The 13,993-nt window shown below is 42.4% G+C and overlaps 1 protein-coding gene across 2 annotated transcripts in view; it reads left to right on the top strand.

The window, feature by feature from the left end:
• The window catches only part of SLC6A18 (solute carrier family 6 member 18), a 53,874-nt gene that overhangs the window by 19,295 nt on the left and 20,586 nt on the right, over nucleotides 1-13,993 (top strand). For both annotated transcript variants that reach the window (XM_019540372.1, XM_019540364.1), the window contains 3 exons: nucleotides 201-382; nucleotides 1,054-1,164; nucleotides 13,509-13,621. In XM_019540372.1, coding sequence (XP_019395917.1) covers nucleotides 201-382; nucleotides 1,054-1,164; nucleotides 13,509-13,621 — 406 coding nt within the window. The remainder of the gene's footprint in view (nucleotides 1-200; nucleotides 383-1,053; nucleotides 1,165-13,508; nucleotides 13,622-13,993) is intronic.

Here is a 13,993-nt window from a genome sequence, read left to right as displayed (position 1 = left end):
CAAAGTACCTATTTAATAGGTTGGCTTTTTCCTGGTCGTCAGTTGTCAGTTGCCCCATCTGGTTACATTACAAGTCTCCAGGATCGACTAATATGATGTCTTGCTTCTTAACTATTGTTCCCACAGTGCAGGGGAAATAAGGTATTATATAAAATCTCACTCATGCCAGTTTAGTAGTATTTCTCATCTCTCTTTTTTAGGACTCATAGAAGAATGCCGTGCAAGCACTCCAGTAAATTATTTTTGGTACAGGAGAACTTTAAATGTAACCACTGATATCACAGAGAGTGGCACTACACAATGGTGGCTGGTTTTGTGCTTGGCTGCTGCCTGGGCAGTTGTGTACCTTTGTACCATCCGAGGAATTGAAACCACAGGAAAGGTGAGGAACGTAAAGAGAGAGAGACTCAAAATAGTTAACTTGTTCCTGTCTCTTGTTCTCAAAATACTGAATTGTAGCTTTGGAGGAAGCCTTCTCAGTTACACAAATAATGCAAGTTTCTTCAACCCCATAATCTTAACAGTAAACTTCCCCTTGCAGAGTTTATGAAACTGTTTTATGACAGACATTCTTTAACATATCATTCTACTTCCACCAAAAATAATAGTTAGAAAATGCAGCTATATTAAATTTTACTAGAACTAGATATTGCATAACCAGTGGTGATACATAGCGGGTGCACGAGGGTGCAGGTACACCCTCAGAGAGCACTGGTACACCCCCTGACTAGCCACATTCCCTGCTTAGGCAATGGGCAGGTGAGACAGGTGGGAGAGCTGGTGCCCACTGGGGAGTGGGAGCGCCGGTTGTAGGCCACGGCCACTTCTGGAAGTGCTGCAGCTACTCGTGGGAGCAGCACGGCTGCTCACTGGCCAGTAAATTTTCTCCCCCGACTGGCGAGATTGGCCACAGGGGGACATTCCCAGTTGCTGACTGGTCGCTGGGGGGGGGGCAAGTGCCCCACCTGACTAAGATAGCACCAGTTGCCCATGTGCATAACTAAGATAATATTATTATCAATATCTATCTCTCTGTTTCTATATTCCTTTCAGGCAATTTATGTAACAGCCTTTTTTCCTTACCTTGTCCTAACTGTGTTCCTTATTCGTGGACTTACTCTACCAGGAGCAGTTGATGGATTAGTTTACCTTTTCACTCCTAATGTAAGTATTATTTGTATATTCAGAAACATTAATTTTTCTTTTTCAACTTATGACTCATTACCTTTCAACAATTCATTTTTCAGCTATTACCTATGCAATTCCTCATTTCACCTTTTTCCATTAGAAACGCTTTCAATTATCCAAATATATTTTAGCTCGTAATGAGTACTGATCATTTCACTAATGATATAATATAGGCATAAGGAGTAAACATTCTGGAGGATTGGTAGGAACTTCAGAGTAAAGGCCAGTGATGTGTACATTGCACATAGACTTTCTTACCTATGAAGAAGACAGTGTGGCCTTCCCAAAGCTATAGAATTTACTGATTACAAAATTAATTTGAAACTCATAAGGAATTGGTTTAGAATTAAAATTAAATATTAGAATGGTTTTATAATTGATGGTTATTCCTTCTTCTCCATACATTCACTCAATGTTCTTCCTCACTGAAAGTTTTTTCAGCTTCTGCTAAACAATACTAGTATTGACTGCAAGAAATTCTAAGCAGCCATGTGAAAGTGGGGCTCTATCTCATTGCTCTCAGTGGGACTTAAAACACAGGTCATCACTTTGAGAAGGGTCTCTCCCTTTGCTTTCTATAGCACTGAATGTCTTTGCATCCTCACAGCAGAGTAGACTACCATTTTTCCTGAAAGCAATTCAGTAGCATTAAAACGATGGGAGATTATGACCTTTTTTTTAGGAGTAGGCAATTGTTTGTGAAGAACAGCTGCAAAAGTAACCATTAATCTTCAATATAATTTGGAAGCAATTCACTGCACCAGATCTAACTGACCAGTAATCCAGGAAGTGAGGGGATATTTAAGGCATTTTTATGTATGTAACCAAAAAGCAGGATTCAGAAAACCCATAGGAAGATCTGTACTGTCATGGCAGGCTTGTGTTTGTAGTCTCAGATTAGAGAAAAAGTTTTAAATATGTACAAAGGAACACCAGACATTTTCCTTGGTTTCTCTCCATTCTAATTTCATGGCAGCATTACAATTGTTTGGATGCTCAATTACATTTGTCTACCTTAATGCATCAGATGTGTTTTATGGGGAAGCTTGACCATGAATTTCCTGTGTTTTTAGTGCTGGGTTTTGTACTTCTAGATTAATATTATGTACATTTCATCTGATAGTAATAGCCTTTTCTTCCATCTTTAATGATATGTAAAGGTAATGCTACCCTATTCTAACATACCAAAAAACCTTGTATCAAGCCATCTAGGGCTGGATTCCATTCCATTTACTGGGCATCTAAGGGACTTAGGTGTCTAAGTGCAATTTTATTCTACCCTATTAAAGTCCTTGAAAGTCCATTAGCACATCTACTTTTGTAATATGCCATCATCTGATCCTCCAGGTTGAGTCACAAAAAAATCATGAGAAGGAGAAAGACCCCCCACGTTTTGCATTAACTGTTTTTCAGGAATTCAAGTCGGATGCAATAGATCTACACTTAGGTACCTAAGTGCCTAACAGATGTGCCTAATAGATAAAACAGAATCTGATCCCTATTGACCAATAACTCATGGTTGAGCTAAAGAGTATTTTGTAGAAAAACGTCTAATTCTCATTAAAGTCATAAAGTGACCAAGCATTCATCAACCCCATGGGTAAGTGGTTCCAAGAGTTAATTATACACACTGTTAAATTTATGCCTCATTATCCATTTCTATTTGCTCACAGACTGCAATCAGGTTCCCTCTTAATTCTTTCTCTGATCAGCAAAATAGATGGAGCTCCTTAAACCTCTCACTGTCAGGAACATTTGCCATTCTTCAGTTTGTTTTTGGAAATCCTCTCTAAACAGTCTCCAATTTTTCAATATCCTTTCCAAAGTATAGATACCAAAATTGGATGCACTGTTCCTTGTTTTCAGACATTATACTTGGTATCTGTGCGAGAAGACTGTTTATGCAGTTTCAAAAATAAGTTAAATCAATGATTCTCTATCAGGGTGCCATAGCACCCTGTGTACATTGAGATCTTTTCAATGGTGCCTTGAGGTGCCATGCAGTTAGCACTGTTAGGTGTGCAAGCCTGATTCAGAAGATAAACGCAAAGATTTCAGATAGGAATTTATAGTGTTAAAAACATTCTGACCTATTGTGGTCTTTCTGAGTGCTTTGAATTGTTCTATTTTTCTGTTGTCACAAATCAAGTGGAAACTTAACATTTTCTGAAGGATGCATTGAGTCTTTTGAGGGGTGCCTTGAGTCTAAGAAGGTTGAGACCACTGAGTTAGACAAACACTTGAACAGGAGAATTTAGATGGGGATAATCCTGCCCTGAACAAGAGTTTGCACTAGATGACCTCCTGAGGTCCCTTCCAGCCCTTCTCTTCTCTGATCCTGGCCTCTCAAGTTCTACATACATCATGATCCATAAACCTATTAAAAAGAAAATCATGTTCACTTGAAAATGCCTAACATTCATAAATTCATGCTGATTGGCATAAATTATATTACCTGCCAGAGGATAACCAGGGCATGAGCAATCTGGGCTTGACCTAAAGGTCACAAGCCAGGGGATCACCAAAGCCTCTGTCACGTTGAGTACCCTTCTAGGCTCTGAAAGAGCTGCTGATTTTATGAACAGGCATTCATGGCTATGCAGGTAACGGAAACCAACTGGAAGTAGTTAGGCTGCTGGCAGCTAGGTCTATCTAGTCAGATAGTCAAGGCCAGCTGGGACTGGTCAGCCTGCCTGCTGCCCTGAGTTCTTATCTTGCCACAAAAAAGCAGTGTTTGTCAGTCTTCAAATATTCATAGATTTTAAGGCAAGAAAAAGACTAAAAAACCTATGTTACTCCTGGTAACAGGCTGCAGCATCTTACCTAGTGTACAAAAGTCAATAGCCTGTGTTTGACTAAAGCACATCTTCCTGAAAACACCCAGTATCAATTTGATGAACCTGAAAGATGGCGAATCTTCCACATCCCATGGTAGTTTGTATCAATGGTTTATCTAAAATGGTGTCTAATTTCCCATTTGAACTGGGTCTGGCTTTATTTGTCAGCTATTTGTTCTTGTAAGGCCTTCTCAGCTAGAGTGAAGAATCCCCTGTTATCAGGTATCTTCTTGCCATGAAAGTACTTGCATAATATTTATCTATGCACTTTTTGAATTTCTTTTGAACAACTGAACACATTTTTCTGCTTCAATCTCCCACCTTAAGGCTTTTGATCAAACCCTTGAATCAGACTATTTTTCAATCTGGAAATAAGATCATAATTCAACACCTACTTTTATAGCACACCGTCATCTTAACCTTAAGGCTGTGATGAAAGGTAGCAAGTAGGGGGATGACTTCTCTACCTTTTCTGTTAATCTTTCAGCAGAGTAGAATTAGATGACACTTAGGTCCCTAATAGGTAGAATAGAATCTGGCCCCAGAACTGTGAGCAGTACTCTAGTATCAGTATAGCTAATGCTAAATACAGAAACAAAAATCACCTTTCTCCTCCTACTCATTACTCCCATTTATATTTTCATGGATTATGTGGGGTTTTTTTACCACTGCATTATGCTGGGATCTTGTTTTCAGTTCGGAGGATAAAAGAACAAACATGTAACAGATGCTAGTCTTGGAAGGTGCTTAGGTACTATGGTAACGAGCATCATATAAACACCTGTACAGAATATAATAAAGTAATTGTGTATTCCTTATTACTCCTAAGTCCTTTTCAGTCAGTAAATTTTTTTTCCAGGATCCAGTTCATTCTTTAGGCGTGGCTTTCATTCTTTGATTTTACATGTAGGAGTTTGCATTTGACTGTATTAATAGACATTGAGTTTTTTATTTGGCACAATTTATCAAGCAGTCCTTGTTTGACAAGACCAATTTTCCATAAAATGGAGTGGGATTAGTTATAGTCTTATCCTTCAATTTAATTTGAAACTCTTATAGCCTTTCACAAAATTTAGCCTGGGATGGACACCAAACTAATCACCCTTTATTTACCTAGATAATCCCACTTGTTTGTTTTTTTGTTTGGTTTTGTTGTTTTTTTTTAATATTGGCACAGCATTAGTTCTCTTCTAAACTCCTGGGATTTCTCTAGTTTTCCAAGTTTTACAAAAAATTTACATCAATAGGCCAGAAACTTCCACAGCCAGAAATTTCCCATATTCTTGGGCGTCACAGTATGTCTTTATTACCAGCTACTTGTATATTTGGGCTCTAACATGTTCCCATAGCCCCCTATCCTTTATATGTAATGGTCACATACTAATGTCTTGAGGTAAGTACATCCTGACCTTGCAAGACTTGTTTTGGTTCTGGGTAACTATTTACACTAAGCTGCTGCTTGCTCCTCTGCCCCACTCTCTGGGTGTGTCTACACGTGCATGTGATCTGAGAGCAGTTTATTCATAAGTAAACTACTCAGGAGTAAATGGTCCCAGACAGGGTCTCAGAAGCAGATTTGCTGCTCATGGCAGCAATCCACTCCAACCCCTGCTGGCCTTTCACTTGGCCCCTTGAGGGGCTGGCAGGAAGCACTGGGCTTGGAGACAGCTGTCTCCTAGCAGGGTCTGGGACATTGCTCCATGCCCCCAGTGGGCTGCCTACTGCCAGGGTGGGGACAATGTCCCCCTGCCCCAAGACCAGGGAGCTCCTGGTCCCAGCTTCTCAATCAGGGGCAGGGGACTTGGAAAGAGCTGTCAGGGGAGTAGAGCAGGTCCCAGGCCTCTGCCCTGATCCACTGGTGGGGCAGCTAGCAGCGAGATCCCAGCTGGGTGGGGATTCCCTGCCCAGTCGGGGACTCACTGCTAGCTGCCCCACTGACAGATGGGACAGGGGGCTGGGACCTGGCCCACCCCTGCAGTTCTTTCCAAGCCCAATCACTCGATTGCCTAACTGGGGCATGGGGCTGGGATCTGTCCCTGACTGGAACAGTCCCCAACCCCCCAGGGGCTGGAGAGCCTGTTCCTTGCCTAGCAATATGATCATGGAGCTCCTCACCAGCAGGGAGCTCCCAGCCCCCACTCCCTGATTGGAGACTGGGAGCTGGGAGATTCTTATTTCCCTGTCTGAATCCTGCAGTTGTGGAGCTGGTGCTGGCAGAGAAGGATCTCCCAGCCCTGGCCCCATGTTTGTAGATTGGGGGCTGGAAGCTCCCTGCTGCCAGGGCAAGGGGCATTGACCCTGTGCCCCACTAGCAGGAAGCTCCTGATGGCAGGGAGCAATCTCCTGCCCCCTACTGCCTGGTTGACAGGGATCACATTTGTTCCCGGACAGGGATCTACATACATGCTACTTCACAGTTACTAATCATGAGTAACTTTGCTACTTGCATTTGTAGGTAGCAAATGTACTCACGGTTAGAGTCCATTACTGTGCAGGAGCATAGCCTTCAGCAACACAGGTCAAGTACACTCAGTCCTCCATAGGCATTCCTGGAATCTGTATCTCCTGACCCATCTGCCCTCTGCTCTTCAGAAGCCATATGCACATTTATATCCTGATGTTTGGTTCTTAATCCTTCCTTTCCCATGTGGACTGCTCCAGGCTGACACCACGTAGTTAAACCCTGCTCTGACAAGCAAAGGATTTCCTCCCAGCATGCAGCTGGTTGGCCAAATGGACACTCACAAATTTTTGTGAATATATGGAGGGTCATTGTAACCAGAGTACAAGGGACACATAAACCACCACAATGCCATCTTGAGGCAGCCAGCCCTGGTAGGCATTCATCGGACTGAGCTCCAGTGCCAGGAGTGATTCAAGAAGCAGTATGGCCAGTCTAGAGAGGCTAACAAGAGCTTCACTAGTGTGCCCTACTCAATGCTCTTGCTCCACAGAGCACAACAAGGAACCTGCCAGTGTCTGAGCATCAAGCCTTCCACTCTGGACAGCCCCATTATCTTCAGTGCCCTGATCTATGTTATGACTTGAGTGGGAATTTTAAGCTCTGACTACAGTTAATCTGGATCCACCCATGATTCATCAGGAGCATCATCCTAAACAAACAGGTTTCAGTGGATATCCTGGGAGAATTCTCCAAGTACCTTTCCAGTGCTGAAATAATGGACTTCCTCACTGAAGCAGAAACAGTAAAGCCAATGTCTCAGTTCAGTGAGTGCTGCTTGCCAGGGTGGGCATTACTGCACAAGAGATTATAAAGGTTTCCTGGTGTATGGCCAGTGCAGTCGTTGTTAGGAAGGATTTCATATTCCCTGGGGGTTTATAGCATCACTGAAGCATGAAGGCCATATAAGGATTTTCCACAACTTGTGTCCTCTCTCCTCCTACCCCAGCACCCCTTCCAAGCCCACACAAACCAACATTATGCGTTTCAGAGGGTTACTCTTCTAATTATAAGGACAGGATCACAAACACCACAGAGTTAGTTCTATAACTTAAAAAAGCATGGGCTGTTGGTAAATGGATTACAAGGATGGACCGATCATTGGTCATCCCTTTACTGCAAACCTATGGCCCTGGATTACAGGTTTATATAAGCAAGAAAACTGGAGTATTAGTTCTGTCTGAGAACTGTAGTTCTGTACATGCTAACTCTGGAACTGGAAGCAATACAGCTGTACTGGTGCTAGCACTATGCTGTTCCCAGCCTATCTCTGCTGAAAAGTAGGGCTTATTAGCATTGCTGTGACATGACACAAACATGGACTGGATATACTATCTCAGGAGCTGAGCCAGCTCTGGAGAAGCTTTTCCCCATATCTGCCTTGAGCCAGATACACTCCTCGTATCCATTTTGGGTAAAAAATAACAGTTCTTACTGCTGCTTTCTGCTGTACTGTGTTCCTCCTCACTCCTTCACTGGAAGATATCTCACTATGGATGGCAACTTTTAGCAAAAATCCTGTTATAAAGTTCCTGCTCACAACAACTGAGAATGTTTTCACTGGTTAAAATCTCACCAGTCAGTTTTTATCCCTCTGTCCTTTTGCAGGAGGCTAATGGTGCTTTGACAGTTAAGGAAGAGATGCCCAGCCAATGGCTATCTACCACCCACAGGTTAAATCAGCATTTTATTGATGTTCTTCCTGACTTTTTTCACCCTACTCCTTGGAGGTGATGCTTCCAAACTTGTACTGCAACTGGAATTACAGTAGCATAGCCAGGCTGGTCCAGGAATATGAAATTTGTGAGGTAAGGTAATATCTTTTATTGGACCAGCTTGTATCTTGTTAGAGATGGGAGGCAAGCAGACTTCAAAAGCCCTTCATCAAATCTGTGAAAGAAGCAGTCACAGCTCAAACTAAGTGCAATTAACAGCAAAAAGAAGTTAAAAGAGGGAGAAGTGAAAGATAGGATGAGCCACAAAACCCAATGTCTCTGTTAACCCCATGGTTTTTAGTGTCCCATAAAATTGTGATTTCTATTTCCCTGGCCAATCTTCTGGTGGTTTTGTGTAGATTTCTCTTGAGGATAAGCACTGCAAGATCAGAGATGGTGTTGCTGTTTTGTGACAAGTGTTCTCCCACTGTCCTTTATAATTTTTTTCTGTGGGAGTCCATTCTGGAGCACAGACGTTGTTTACTTCCACCTACAGAGTTTCTGCTAGGCTAGGACATTTGTTGAATTGGAGGAGGTGTGTCACACATTGTGATAGGCATATATAGGATCCATGGATTCTGATGCTATTGTGGTGGCAGTGGAGATGTGTTGGCAGGGTTTGTGCTTGTCCTGGTAAGGTCTTGTTCTATTTGGTGTTTAGTCAGAAGAGAGGTTGCTTCTGATGGTGTGTTTGGCAAGGTTTGGGAGATGTTTGAAAGCCAGGGAGAAATGGGTGTTGGGAGGTATGATCTTCTTTGAGTATAGTTTGTAATTGTTTAACAATTCTTCTTATAGGTTCCAGTGTAGAACGGGGGGTGGGGTTCTTTTCGTATTGAAGTAGGTTTCTGTGGAGCGTGTCAAAGGCTTATAAAAAGATGCAGTCTATTTCCCTAGTGGAGTGTCCTTGGTGGGCTAGGAAGTTTGCAGATTGTCAGTCAAGGAATTATAGTCTGTCAAGTTAGTTGATGGGGTAGACTTTTCAGACCCATCTGTGTAACTGAGTCCTGTAGACTTCTCCTTTCACTGTTATATTGTGCTGTTACTAGGCTCTTTGAATTCTCCTTCACATATTTTGGTAAGCCCAGCTACTGGCCTAAAATTCTACCTCTCTTTTCTATTCAGGAACTTCTAAAAGTTGTCTTTGGGGGGACCCAATCTGAAAGAAATTTAGGGCCTGATTCTATGAAACACAAGACAGACACCTTATGTCATGGCCAGCTACTTCTGAAACTTTAAACAAGCACTGCACAGTGAACTTAGCCTGAAGTCTACAACTGTTGCTGTGTTATGGCTGGCTGTTCAAAAGACTGTGGAAGCTGCCTCACAAACAAGGAATTGCAGCCTACCACAATGAATTCTTTCTTCTTTTTTTTTTTTTACCCTGAAGGGAGGAAAAAAGATATACTCTTTGTAGCCACTTTTAGATGCAAAGGTCTAGCCAGTCTGCCCAGGAGCCTGAGTCTTGAAGCAGTACAACTCTAAATGAAAATGAAAGCGGCCATACATTATGTTGCCACAGGGCGCATCTACAGAAGGTGCTTAATGCCCAGTAGACTAATTCTACTGTGCATTAGTGTGTTGTAGCAAAAACTGTGCTAATGCGCTAATTCACAGTAAAATTAGTCTACTGCACATTGTCACAAAAAGACCACGTGCCTTTGTTACTACGCATTAATGCCAACTACTGCACATTTATGTAGTACCTTGTATTAGAAGTACTACACAACATGCAGTAGCAACAGTGCATTTAATGTATGTGTAGACTCACCCACTGAGATGTAAAGGAGGAGCATGAAATATAAGGAGCTGCAGCAGTACAGGAGAAGCAGGATGAGAAGCTGTTGGAAAGATTCTTGGACTAAGAAAATAATGAAAGGGATCATGAAATCAACAAATGGTGGTTGATGGTGTTTCTGAGCAGATCCCAGTTTCCACCGTTTCTCATGTATGTATCAGTCCCTCAGCTGGCAGCAGTTACTGCTCCTCCAGCCTCTCTAGCATAGTCCTAAATCCTGCTGACTCTTCAAGAACTGGAAATGTCTGGAGATTCTTGGGCAATGGACAATTCCAGGAGTGGGGATGGCTGAAAAGCATCTATACCTACAGCCCTGGAATGGGCTCTGGATGGAAAAAAAGGAAACAGGAAAATAGATGGGAAAACGAAGGCAGCAGAAATGACTGCCATTGACTGCTTGTAGGGTATTTTTTTTCTTTGGCAATTTACTTTAACACCATGCACCTCATTTTCTAACTTCATATCTCTCAGTAGGTGCCTGGTACAATTACATTGTTCTTTGGGTTCCCCTTGGTATTTCTACTCGTTTAATAAAGTCTGTTTTTGTACAGAGCATTCAGTGTTGTCGACTTACTTGCAAGCAAATGAAAAGCTTTTGGTGCACATGTGGCTGTTACTGAAGAATTAGAAAACACAAATCAATATACAAAACTAAATGATACGGTATCCCAGGAGTTCAAACTCACAAACAAAGAGATTTAAGCCTTCTGCAAATGGTGGACATGAAGTGAATCAGATACAATATGCTCTCTGAAAATTAGAGTTGCCCCTGCCTCCCACGCACTCTACACTATTTCATGCTGAAATAACTTACACACGGGGTAAAAAATTAGTACAGCAAGTCCCACAGCAACGTACAATCAAGAAAGCAACACGTGCATTTAAGATGAATTACTCCTTAGCATGACCCAATGTAGCCGACTTCATGTCCTTGTGGATGCCTGGGATTCCCTGCCCCCAAATATCTTAGCACCAGACACTTATGCCAGGAGTAAAAGCATGTACATAGGAAGCTAGAGTTTTACCATAAGTGCAGTAATGCAACATAGATACCTGGATCTAGGTTTACCTGACCTGAGCTCCTGTTGGCATAAGCCAGGGTGTGGCTTGTACTGCTGCAGTTTTTTACTCCACAGCACTGCACATGTAAATGCAGTGCTGGGCCACAAGGTTGCTTCAGTGTCAAGGCTGCCTGCCTGCTAGCCCTGCACTGGAGCACCCTCCTGCCCCAGCCAGTCTCTCCACAGTACATTGAGCCAAGCCATAGCAGCACCGGCCTGGCAGGCTAACCTTCCCCAGGGTCCCCTGCCAGACGGGGCTGCTCTGACCTGGCTCAATGTGCTGCAGTCCCAGGCAAACATTCAAATAGCATGTCCAGAAGCAATAAGCTCTGATGCAAGATGTGGTGGAGTTTATTGCTCCACATTAATTGTAGATGTGGCCAAGAAATACTTAAGGCAAGCAGCAGTATATACCACCTACTATCCCACCCAGAACTAGTCCTTACCACTAGTTCAACCTTCCAACACCAGTGAAAGGACCACAATCTTAACGAACCCTAGTGAGAATGCTATTCATCCAACGTTCTCCTTTCTAAATTCTAACCATCCCCTCCAACCCAAAGCTGACCAAACACCTCCTGCTGTCAACCATTCCTCATGCATACTTCTGTAAAACTCCACATACTTGGTGTGAAGATATCCTGCCCCCTCACTCCAACCCTCACTTGGGTCAGCCCAAGTGACCCCTCTTTCTCCTTGCTTTCTTCTTGGTTCAGGCTGGTCAATCAGGTGACCTTGCCAGATAACATTCCTAGAGGAAGGGGGAAGCCATCTCTTCCTTCCATCAGGCATTTTGAACACTACAAGCAAGCACCTCAGGCAGCTGCCTGGTGATTTCTGTAAGTAGAAACCTGGAAACCTGCCAGAAGTTAGGAATTACATGTATGCTTAAAAGGGTCACCATATCCAATCTCTGTAAAGACACACATTACTTTTGTTTGCTCAGTGTATTCTGACTTCCCTTTTCTACCCCCACTCTCCACCCCAATCAAAGGTGTAAGTCTACAACCTGCAGTGTTGAGCACTGAGAGAGAGAGACCTTCCACTCCCTGCTTGGCCAGTGAAGTTTGTCTTTTTATTCTCTCTCAGTTCTACCTGATGCTATCTTGGGATGCTTCGGTCTGAAAGAAGCACCCAAAAACATTACTGTGGGCAAAGCACTCCCCCTAGGTTCACAGGTTCCATGTGCCTCAGGCTGCACAGAGCCCTAACAGAGACCAGTGCCCAAGTGGTGGCAACGTTACCCCAGGCTTGCAGGGGATCTCCAGGAAGCAGGACAGCCAGCTGTAGGCTCCCCGAGAGAGACTCCCACAGTGAGGTTTTGGGGCTGGCACAGTGAGGTGGGTGGCTCTGCATAGTAGTGCCTCCTACTGTGCTGCCACACTTGATTTTAAAGTGAGTGGAGACATTGCTAACTGAGCTGCCTGTTATTAAGGTTGTATAGCATATATGGTCACATAATCCTATGTCACATGGTCTTGCTTATTTTAAAATGTTGAACTTCTGTAGAAAGTGATTCATTGTTATTGTGCAATAGGACTACATCATCCACAATTTTTTTCCAAATGCAGAACAGAAATAATTATTTAATACTCGTTCCTTGTCTGCACAATTGACAATTTTACTGTCTTCATCTAATAATACAGTTATGCCAATGTTTGTTAGAATTCCTTTTTGTTTCAGATGGCATTTTTGAAGATACCTTCCTACTAGCACCCCCTTATATTAATCATAGATTTGTTTTGTACCTTTAGCATCCTGTATCAATTGTCTGCACTTTCTAAACTTTTAACTTAGATTCATTACTGTCAACCTTTCCCTTTTTCCTTTAATTTTATGTTGTCCTTTTTTTCCAAACTTGTTGTTCTTTTTTCTCTATCCCCTGCAATTAGGATATTTCTAGTCATGCGTTCTTCTTACATGGGGTCTTGGGTAGAGGAACAGGGGAGTTGCAGGGGTTGGGACAGGATCACAGTTTTTAATTTGAATTACTCTGAAACATGGATTTAAGAGATTTGGAAAACACACTTTGTTCCAAAAATGTAAAGAAGGTTATATAAAAAGTTAGCATACACAGCTGGTGCCATTAAGAACATAATACTATAATAGGTGCTTTCCTTAGATCTAGTGATATGCATATAAATAAATCAATTCAAAATTATTAAGCAAAATGTAGTATTATGTCCCTGTAAACTGTCAGTCTGAAATAGTAGATATGCAATTACTTTTTTTGAATGACATTTTAAAAAGGAACAGATTCCAGAATCCATGAGTGAGTTTGGCCTGGTTAGCTACACACAGTTTATGTGAATACTGTGGCAACAGCGTGCACTTTTCAGTTCACTGAAGTAGGATCTCATTCATGAATCATAGAATGATCTCGGAGAATAAGGGGAAAATGACAATAGCAAATTAGAAGTCTAACATGTGTGTGTGCTTCAACTGTTTCAGCTTAACATTCTAAAAAATCCCCGGGTGTGGCTTGATGCAGCTACCCAGATTTTCTTCTCTCTCTCTCTGGCTTTTGGAGGACTTATAGCGTTTGCAAGCTACAACCCACCAAAGTAAGTACACCTATACCTCTGATAGGTTATCTTCCCTGGTTGTTGTAGTCTTTTACAGAAATCATAGAGATTATAGTTCATAGAGATCAGAGAAATAGGGATGTAAGGGACCTCCAGAGGTCATCTAATCCACCCCCCTGACTGAGGCCAGATCATCTCTACTCAAACCACCCTCTACAAATCCGTAATCTAACCTCTTAGTAAAACTACTGTCAACCCTGACACAACATAAGACATAACATCCTAACCAGCCACAACTAAAGCAGAAGAACCATGGCAGCCATTGCCCTGCTTCTATAAAAGGTTGTTAATATACACTCAAGAGATCCCAGGTAGAAGGCCATGGCCCCTGGAAAAGAGGAAGGCAACACC

This window comes from Crocodylus porosus, unplaced genomic scaffold, assembly GCF_001723895.1.
Source record: "Crocodylus porosus isolate Cpor-Errol unplaced genomic scaffold, CroPor_comp1, whole genome shotgun sequence".
In the NCBI taxonomy this organism is placed as follows: Eukaryota; Metazoa; Chordata; order Crocodylia; family Crocodylidae; genus Crocodylus; species Crocodylus porosus.
Note: the sequence above shows the minus strand (reverse complement) of the source record. Positions and strands in the feature narration are given on the sequence as shown.